General features: G+C 44.9%; 1 protein-coding gene across 1 annotated transcript; it reads right to left on the bottom strand.

The window, feature by feature from the left end:
- Positions 1–278: 278 nt before the first annotated feature.
- On the bottom strand, positions 279–4040 carry LOC109202438 (uncharacterized). The gene is made up of 2 exons (XM_019359889.2): positions 1024–4040; positions 279–770 (listed from the first exon to the last, which is right to left on the bottom strand). The coding sequence occupies exon 1, from the start codon at positions 3946–3948 to the stop codon at positions 1603–1605; it is 2346 nt and encodes a 781-aa protein (XP_019215434.1). The 5' UTR covers positions 3949–4040; the 3' UTR covers positions 279–770; positions 1024–1602.
- Positions 4041–9885: the final 5845 nt, after the last annotated feature.

Consider the following 9885-nt stretch of genomic DNA (forward strand, 5'->3'; position numbering starts at 1 on the left):
CTCCTTTTGATATGTAGGAGTAGCTTCATATTTGGTCTACACTGAGTCTCTGAGCAAGACCTAAGCCACTATTTAGAGGAAGCTCATTTTTTCCACTTGTATCCAGAATCAGATTTTTATTTTTTTGCCAAATCACAACAGCAGTGACATCAAGGTGCTTTATATTGTAAGGTAAAGACCCTACATTAATACAGAGAAAACCCCAACAAACAGACAACCCCCTGTGAGCAAGTGTAGCCGGTCTGGCCTTAAACTCCATTTGCCGTTAGGTCTCTGCGTTGTGTTGTGTAAATAACCAGAGGATTCAGCTCTCTCTTTGCCAGCTGGGGGCAGATTTATTCTCCCAGAACTGTTCAAAATAAACATAAAACAGTACAGCGACTTCACTTTCTGGACTTCTGTATGAACACCTCTCCTCAGCGGGACCTCTAGGCGACTGAGGTGCAACATCACAATAAAATCTAATTAACAAATAATACTGCTAAAATGTATTTATAATCATATATAACAAATGAAAATGCACTGCATCGTGAACATATAGTGACTAGTACCTCATCAACAAAATTATAGTTTAGGGAGACTTCATTTTCCAGTGGCAATTTTACATATTTTTTATATCTAACAGTAAGTTAAAACAATGAACATGAATCACAAACAAAAGATATAACCAGTACACATGACACAAAAATAAAAGAGGGAGCTCACATACCTGTTCAAAATAAACATAAAACAGTACAGCGACTTCACTTTCTGGACTTCTGTATGAACACCTTCAAGGGAGAGAGAAGGATAGCGGACCACATGAGAAGTCACCTGCATGCTCCTATGCTCTCATCTAAGGATGGCTAACTAGCATGTTACAATAAAGTGCTGTACTCGACAGAGAAACAATAATTCACACTGAAACATCGAACAGAACTGTGAGACAAAATGTACAAAGGGAACAAGCAGCGTTTGAATTACTTTTAGTTACTTTAACTGTGTTTATTCACTCTGTAACTGAGAACACTAGCGTACGCTCACCTCTCCTCAGCGGGACCTCTAGGCGACTGAGGAAAATAGCGCGCAGCTACAGGAAGTGACTTCGCGGGAAGTCAAAGGTCACACAAACAAAATAAAAGCTCCCAAAATATAAATACAGAAAATAAATATATATAAATAAACACATATACATAACCAGTACTGACAAAGAAAATAACACTGCAGGATGGATCTTTGGTGAAATATAAATTATTTTTTAATACACCCGTTACATCCACCCCTCCTAGATTTCACCAAAATCCAGAACAGTCAGGTGAACAATCTAATTGGAACACAGGGACAAATCTACAGAATTTATGGCTCCTAGGCATGGGTTTAAACCTCCGAGCTATAACCTCTAGTCTCAGCTGTATAAGCCACCTACCAGATAGGTTCAGAAAGAGCATGAGGATGATCAGGCCTCAGCCTTTCTTAGATCAGTGTGATGCCATTTACACCACACACATTCCCAGCCGTCCACATACGTCAATACCTTAAAACATATTATGTATCTAATTGTGCCATAATGATACTGTCCCCTAGAATCAAAATACAGAAAGATCTCTAAACAGCTGGGTTTACTTAAAACAGCGTAAGAAGAGACTGAGACCTTCTGCTAACTGAATTTGCCAAACGCTTAAAACCTAAAGGCTTTTGAACCATGGACTCAATGAGTCGATTAACTCTTTTACTAACTCGGCCGGCTCGCGTCATGACAACATTGTCCGGGCCTGCCCGTGGCTGTTCTTGGGGACCCACATCATGACACACATCCGTTGGAGGCATCTGTGCGTCGGCAACATGCACTGGGGCTACTGGTAGGGGCTTGGTGTGTGCATCACGATCTGTGTCTGATGGATGTGAGTGAGTGAGTGCAGTTTCTGAAAGTGTATCTAACACAGACGGGGAGTCTAAGTCAGGTTCTGCTACCAAACTGTCCAAGTCTGTGTCTCTGTCTGGGCAGTCCTCTCCTACCAGGGAACACTGGGTTGAATCCCCTGCAACCACCTCTGGAGCTTGTTGACTTGACTTGCCCAATCCTGAGAGTCCCTCACTCAGGGTCTCCTGACTCTCATCATCATCTGTGTTGATCCAAGCACTGGTCCTGTCCTCTGCAGTCTCCTCATCCAAGGAATCTAACTGGTCTGACGCACATGACCCTCCCTCTGATCCAGTGTCACCCAGTTCAGCTGTCACTACTGGCAGGAAGCTGATATTCAAAACCAGGTTGCGATGTACCACCCTTATGTTGCCTCTGTCATCTTCCAACTTGTATGTGTGAGTCTGCAAATTTCTGTCTCTGACTGTGTACACTGTTGCATCCCACTTGTCAGCAAGTTTCTTCTTTCCTCTTTCACCCTTATTTGCAATGAGTACTCTGTCTCCTATGTTCAAATGAGTGCCCTTTACTTTTCTGTTATATCCTTTTGCCTGTTTGTCTTGTTCCTTGATGGCATGAGTCTGGGCAATCCTAGCTGCCTCATGAAGATGTGACATGAGTGTTTTCACATAACTTTTGTGATCCACAACTACAGGATCACAGAGCACCTGTTTAAACATCACGTCAACAGGGAGCCTCGGGATGCGGCCAAACATGAGCTGAAATGGGGCAAAACCCGTGGTCTCATGTACAGTTGCATTATATGCGAATGTCAGACTCTGTATTTGTTGAGGCCACTTGTTCTTTTCTCTGAGGGGCAAGGACCTAAGCATGTTGCCAAGTGTCCTATTAAACCTCTCAGTCCCTCCATTTCCCATGGGATGGTACGCCGTAGTATGGGATTTGGAGACCCCCGAAAACTTGAGCAGCTCTGCCAAGAGCTCACTCTCAAAATTTGCCCCCTGATCGGAGTGAATCCGCTCGGGAAACCCATACACACAGAAAACATAGTCCCATAGTTTCTTAGCCACCTGCTTTGCAGTCTGGTTTGTGCAAGGGAAGGCATGGGCTAGCTTAGTGAAATGATCTGTAAGGACTAGAACATCTACTGAGCGTTGCTTACTATCCTCTGCACTCCAAAAATCCAAACACACCAGCTCCATAGGAGCGGAGGTTCTGATGCTCTCAAGTGGGGCTCGAGCAGAGGGTTCTGGTGTTTTGGCCAGGATGCATCTTTGACAGCATTTGACATACTCCTTTATATCAGACTCCATCTTTGGCCAAAAGAACCGTTGTCTTGCCAGATATAAAGTCTTCGCTTGCCCCTGATGTCCTGCAATATCATGGACACCATTCAATGCCTTTGCTCTGAGACTTTCAGGCAAAACAAACTGATGTCTCCTTTGTTTACTCAGGGGGTCCTTTGTGATCCGATAGAGAACTCCATTTTGGATCCTAAGCCTTTCCCACTGCTTAAACAACACCATGGCTTTTGCATCAAATCCTGCCCTTTCACGCCTGGAAGGTTGTCTTCTCCTTGTGACAAATGGTAAGATCTTTGAAATACTGGGATCAAGTTCCTGGCTACGCTGGAGTTCCTCTAGTGTGGACACAGGAAATGACTCCTGTCCTGGCAACACTAGGTCCTGAACTGACTGGAACAGTTCCACGGCCCTTGTTTCAGCAGCCAGATCCCACTCACTGTGACAATCCAGGATTGCCTTAACATCCATAGAATCACATCCAAGCTGAGACGAGGTCGGCTGCAGTCCTGTGGTGCGGAAAGGTGGTGTGTCCACGCGTTGACCTTGGACCTTCAACCGGAATGTATTTTGTATTCCCTCAGAACTGACACTCTCAGATTCAGCAAGGAGGTGACTGTACTGCTCTGTGATCAGCCTATGGCTGACTGTTGTTGCAAAGGGGTCTCTGCTGAGAGCATCAGCTACGACGTTCTTGGTACCAGGTATGTGCTTCAGATCAAATGTGTAAGGAGCAAGCTTGGACACCCAACGCTGCTCACAAGCATCAAGCTTCGGTTTTGTCATGATGTAGGTGAGAGGGTTGTTATCTGTCCACACTGTAAAGGAATGACCTCTTAGCCAGTGACTGAACTTCTCACACACACTCCATTTCAATGCCAAAACTCTAGCCTGTGGGCTGGGTACTTTTTCTGTGAATTGCTCAGGGTCTTACTGGCGAAAGCAATTGGACGAGCTTTCTGCTGTCCAGCTGGTATTTGTGACAATACAGCACCGAGCCCATCTAATGAAGCATCAATGGACAATATCAAAGGCAAAGAAAAGTCTGGATGTGTAAGGACTACACAATTCAACAGCTTCTCTTTCAGATTAGACAGAGCTGCATCACATTCATCTGTCCAGTCAGAGGGCTTCAGTTTTCTGTATACACCAGCATTGGTGCCTGTTTTAACTCTCCCTCTCCTCTTTTGTCCAGCAGTGAGAGCAAACAAAGGCTTCGCCATAGAGGAGCAGCTAGGGATGAAATGCTGATAGTAGAATATCATCCCCAGGAATGACTTAATCCTCTTAACTGATGGGGTGCAGCCATCATCCTCCATCAATTCAGCCTTTGTCATCTTTGCTATGACCTCAACCTTTGCTGGGTCCACAGCCACTCCATTGGCATCTATAATGTGGCCTAAAAACTTGACTGATGACCTCATTAAGTGGCATTTCTTAGGACTTAGTTTGAGGTTATGGATGCGCAAGCGCTGAAACACAGTCTCTAGCCGCTCCAAGGCCTCCTCTTCTGTCCGAGCAAATACAAGCAGATCATCGAGATAGCACAACAGACTACTGAAGTTCAGATCCCCAAAATACTGAGCATCATTCGCATGAATGAGGCGGGGCTGTTACAGAGTCCTTGGGGCATTCTGTTGTACTCGAACAATCCCATTGGGGTTGTAAATGCTGTGTATTTCTTGTCTTCCTCTGCCATAGGGATGTTATAAAATCCCGAGGTCAGATCCATGGTGCTGAAGTAGGTATTTCCACCCAATGCGGCAAGGCAGTCAGACTGGTGCGGCAGTGGGTGTGCATCTTTGAGGGTCCTTGCATTCAGCCATCTGAAGTCAGTGCAGATTCTCAAACTACCATCCTTTTTCCACACTAACACCAGTGGAGAGGCATACTCACTCACGGACCTTCTGATGATTTCCTGTTCTTCCATTTCAGACAAAACTTGTCGCAGCTTTTGGTAATGTGCTGGAGGGACTCGGCGGTAAGGAAGGCGGAATGGCCTCTCATCAGTGAGCCTGATGCGGTGTACAAAGCCTTCGGCCTTGCCACAGTCATGTGTATGCTTGGAGAAAATGTCATTGTACTTCTCAAGCATTTTAACCAATTTCTCCTTCCCCCCTTGACCAACATGGCACAGGTCAATATCAATTTCGCTGAGCCCAACCTGTTTTAGTCTCTGTTTAAGATCAGTGAGGTGGGCATCATCCTTTTCTTCCTCCTGCTCAGATTTCTGGGGTTGACAGGTGCCCTGGAAAACTTCAAAATCCTCAACAGCAACACAAGGGGACACGTCAGCCAACTTACTGTTTCTTTTCAGGGTGACTGGCTTATCCAACAGGTTAGTGACCTTCATGGGAACCCACCTATCACCCCACAATGGCGTTATGATGCGGCCAACCATGATGTTACGTGGCATGGACTTTGATGAAGTGGCTTCAACAATCACTGTACTCCCTGGTGACATAGAAACATTACTCGGCAGCTTGCCCCAGACTAGATGTTCTTGTCTTGCTAACAAGGTGACTGACTGCTGAAGCTTGACTGTGCCGATCTTGTCTGGGAGCTCTTCACCTCTCCATCGGGATGAATTAGCCATGAGGTCAAGAAACTGCTCACACTCTGGGGGACAACCGCCACCTGACACGAGGCGCCAATAGTCACTGGTTATTTTCAACTGGTGCATGAGAAACCGGATGACATTTGTGCCTATGATTATATCATCACGTTGACCTGGCACTACAAGGATGGGAACAATACAGGTCTCTCCATACAGTTTCATCTCAACTTCATACATGCATTTGGGCTTTGTAAGTGTGCCACCACAGCCTACTAGCACTATTTCTTGAGTCAGGGGAGTGGGTTCTGGCAGTATATTCTCACTCAGCATACTCTGTTCTGCTTGCTCACTGAGTGTGCACGCCATGGAACCAGAGTCAAGCATACCCTGCATGTGGTGTCTGTTATTAATGCTGACAGGAGTGTAAAACAGTTTGTCAAACGGGCCAACTCTCTGTGTGTTTTGTACTACCACCTTAACACCATCTGATGCGGCTGCACATGCTTTAATGTAATGCTTTTCAACATCATCATTGCCGAGGGTTTCAACGTCTGTGCCCACACATCCCCTCACCAAATGCGGGCCAGCTAGTTTAAAGGCTGGGTGTCATGAGGTTGGGAGGCATGGTGCCTTTGAATAGGTGAGCGACGAGGGCAGTTTCTCTTAATATGGTTTGGCTCAAAGCATGCAAGGCATAGGTGTTTCTGCCTACAATGCGCAAGGGTAGAATGTTCAGGGGACTGGCATACTCTACAACATCTGGGTCGGACCTGACCTGGAGGAAGCTGCTTGTCTGCAACCTGGTTATTCTGCGACAAAGCATGGTCAAAAAGGCTGATTAGTAATTTCAGGCAACTGTCGTTACAAGGGGCCTTTACTGTCTCATTTGATCCCACCTGCACCCGTGTTTCTCCGGGGTGCATTGATGTTGCTAAACCGTCAGCTGCAGGGGTCTGGATGTTAGCTTTAACTGGTGTGAGACACTTAGACCTGGGGAGCATACGTTCTTTCATCTCAAGCTGGTACCGATTCACATGCTCCTGAATCTCACTGGCTGCCCACTTATCTGGTGCCTTGAACTTGAAAACAGCAGCAAGGGTGGGATCAGGGCAGTACTTCACAAACATCATGGCTGCCTCCTGGCAGGGATCCTCTATGTGCCGTCCGAGCCTCTTCAGGCTTTCCTCTGCTGCATCAACTGCCTTATTCAGTCTGACCCAATATTCTACAGGAGTTTCTCCTGGCACTGGAACTGTGCTGTAGAAATCGGCCATAGGCATACACGAATATGTCATGTCACTGAAATGTTGCCTCAGTATGTCATATATAACATTTGGATTCTCACAAGGTTTTAACAATGGGGTGCTTCTCAGAGTTATTCTTACAATGTCCTTAGCTTTGCCCATCAACTTGAACATTATTTCTTGGTACTGTTCCTGAAGGGGTGTTGCTCGCTTCTTGATATACATTCTCATCAGCTCCTCCCACTCACAGACTGTATGTTTATCCGACCCATCTCCTCTGAAAACTGGAGGCTCTCTCACATCTGACTGCAGGACTAGCTTTGCCCCAGTCAGGTTAAGGTAAGTGGGCTCGCTGGGTGGCTGGCTTACACTGCTCTGAGCTTGTGCGGCCCCGTCATCCCTTTCCCGACATTCCCCTTTTAACTCATCCCTAATGGTCTGCCCCACCTGTTGAGCTATGTGTGTTATCAGGTCATTTAATGCTGGGTCTGCTGTGGCTGAAGGGTCTGAGAATGATTTACCTTTACCACTACTGGAAGATGTGCAACCAAGTATGCGAGTGGAACAGAAAGCTGGGGAGCCTGCACTACGAATTGGTGTGCCAGGCAACCCCTCAATTACCCTCCCTCTTCCCATGGCAAAGCTGAACCTGTCACTTGAAACTTCTTCATCATCCATTGTTCTAATATATACACAATGCAAACAGCAGAGTTAAATTTTTTTGTAAACAACAGTCCAAAAAAAGGCATAAGTGTTTCCTAGAACACTTGGGATTTGTGTTCAAAGCTTACATTACATTGTCCATTACAGCAACCTCTGGTGACCAAACTGATGTCGATCGCGTCTCCACGAACCACGATGAGCAAGTCTGAAGTGGTGTGGATCCGGGTCACGGCACCACTGTAGCCGGTCTGGCCTTAAACTCCATTTGCCGTTAGGTCTCTGCGTTGTGTTGTGTAAATAACCAGAGGATTCAGCTCTCTCTTTGCCAGCTGGGGGCAGATTTATTCTCCCAGAACTGTTCAAAATAAACATAAAACAGTACAGCGACTTCACTTTCTGGACTTCTGTATGAACACCTCTCCTCAGCGGGACCTCTAGGCGACTGAGGTGCAACATCACAATAAAATCTAATTAACAAATAATACTGCTAAAATGTATTTATAATCATATATAACAAATGAAAATGCACTGCATCGTGAACATATAGTGACTAGTACCTCATCAACAAAATTATAGTTTAGGGAGACTTCATTTTCCAGTGGCAATTTTACATATTTTTTATATCTAACAGTAAGTTAAAACAATGAACATGAATCACAAACAAAAGATATAACCAGTACACATGACACAAAAATAAAAGAGGGAGCTCACATACCTGTTCAAAATAAACATAAAACAGTACAGCGACTTCACTTTCTGGACTTCTGTATGAACACCTTCAAGGGAGAGAGAAGGATAGCGGACCACATGAGAAGTCACCTGCATGCTCCTATGCTCTCATCTAAGGATGGCTAACTAGCATGTTACAATAAAGTGCTGTACTCGACAGAGAAACAATAATTCACACTGAAACATCGAACAGAACTGTGAGACAAAATGTACAAAGGGAACAAGCAGCGTTTGAATTACTTTTAGTTACTTTAACTGTGTTTATTCACTCTGTAACTGAGAACACTAGCGTACGCTCACCTCTCCTCAGCGGGACCTCTAGGCGACTGAGGAAAATAGCGCGCAGCTACAGGAAGTGACTTCGCGGGAAGTCAAAGGTCACACAAACAAAATAAAAGCTCCCAAAATATAAATACAGAAAATAAATATATATAAATAAACACATATACATAACCAGTACTGACAAAGAAAATAACACTGCAGGATGGATCTTTGGTGAAATATAAATTATTTTTTAATACACCCGTTACACAAGCACTAGGTGACAGTGGGAAGGAAAAACTCCCTTTTTCCTCCTGCAAAACCAGTCAGGGAAGGCCAACCATCTGCCATCAAGAGTAAAAGTACTCACATTACTGCAGACGAAATGCCAGTCTGTCTGTCAGTCTCCTGCTTCACTCTTCCCTCACTCCTCCACTTGAGCAGCCAGTTGTTCCAAACTCAGAGTGGACACTTCACCTTCTTCCAGCTGAGAACCATGGCCTCAGATTTGGAGGCTTCACCTTCAGCTGCAAACTACCCCAGTACAAACTGGAGGTCATGACTTGTTCAAGCAAACAGAACCACATCATCTGCAAAATACAGTGATGAGATCCTCAGACCACCGAACTCGATACCTTTCCCTCCTCAGTTCTGTTTGGGTAAATCTGCCGATAAATATTAACAGAATGGGTAACAAAGGCAGCCCTGGCAGCGACCACCATCCACTGAACTGAAACCTAACAATATTAAATGAACAGGACACCTTGACATTATGCTACATTCCTGTTAATTAATCTTTATTAATGCCAAGTACCTGCACGATGGATGTGAATAAAACTTGTAGCAAAGTTACGAGATGTTTCCCTTTTTTCCCCTGTGATGTTTTGAATAAAGAGCAAGTTTCGCCATGACTGTGCAAGGAGATAACATGTGTTTCTGTCCAGTAAGTTATGACTGGAGTCTGTACCTACAGACTCAGGACTGAATTCTCGATTGATCGCAATATATCCAACCTGGCCAAACAACCCTCACGCGTCCCTTGTCTAGCTTCTATTGGTCAGTTCACAACCATTGCTCCTTCGTGTGTTCATTCTAGTGGTCAGGCACTGATTTAGGGAGCTGCTTTTGTTTTGCATTTTAATTGCTGGCGGTACACATTTAGTTTGTTTATGTATTTGTGATAAGACAAATTGGGTTTGAGATTAAAATGTAAAACTCCATAGCCCTAGCCTGACTTAGTATATAGTCTGACTGTGGGGTCAAATACCT

The sequence above is a fragment of the Oreochromis niloticus genome, linkage group LG6 (genome assembly GCF_001858045.2).
Source record: "Oreochromis niloticus isolate F11D_XX linkage group LG6, O_niloticus_UMD_NMBU, whole genome shotgun sequence".
Classification (NCBI taxonomy): domain Eukaryota; kingdom Metazoa; phylum Chordata; class Actinopteri; order Cichliformes; family Cichlidae; genus Oreochromis; species Oreochromis niloticus.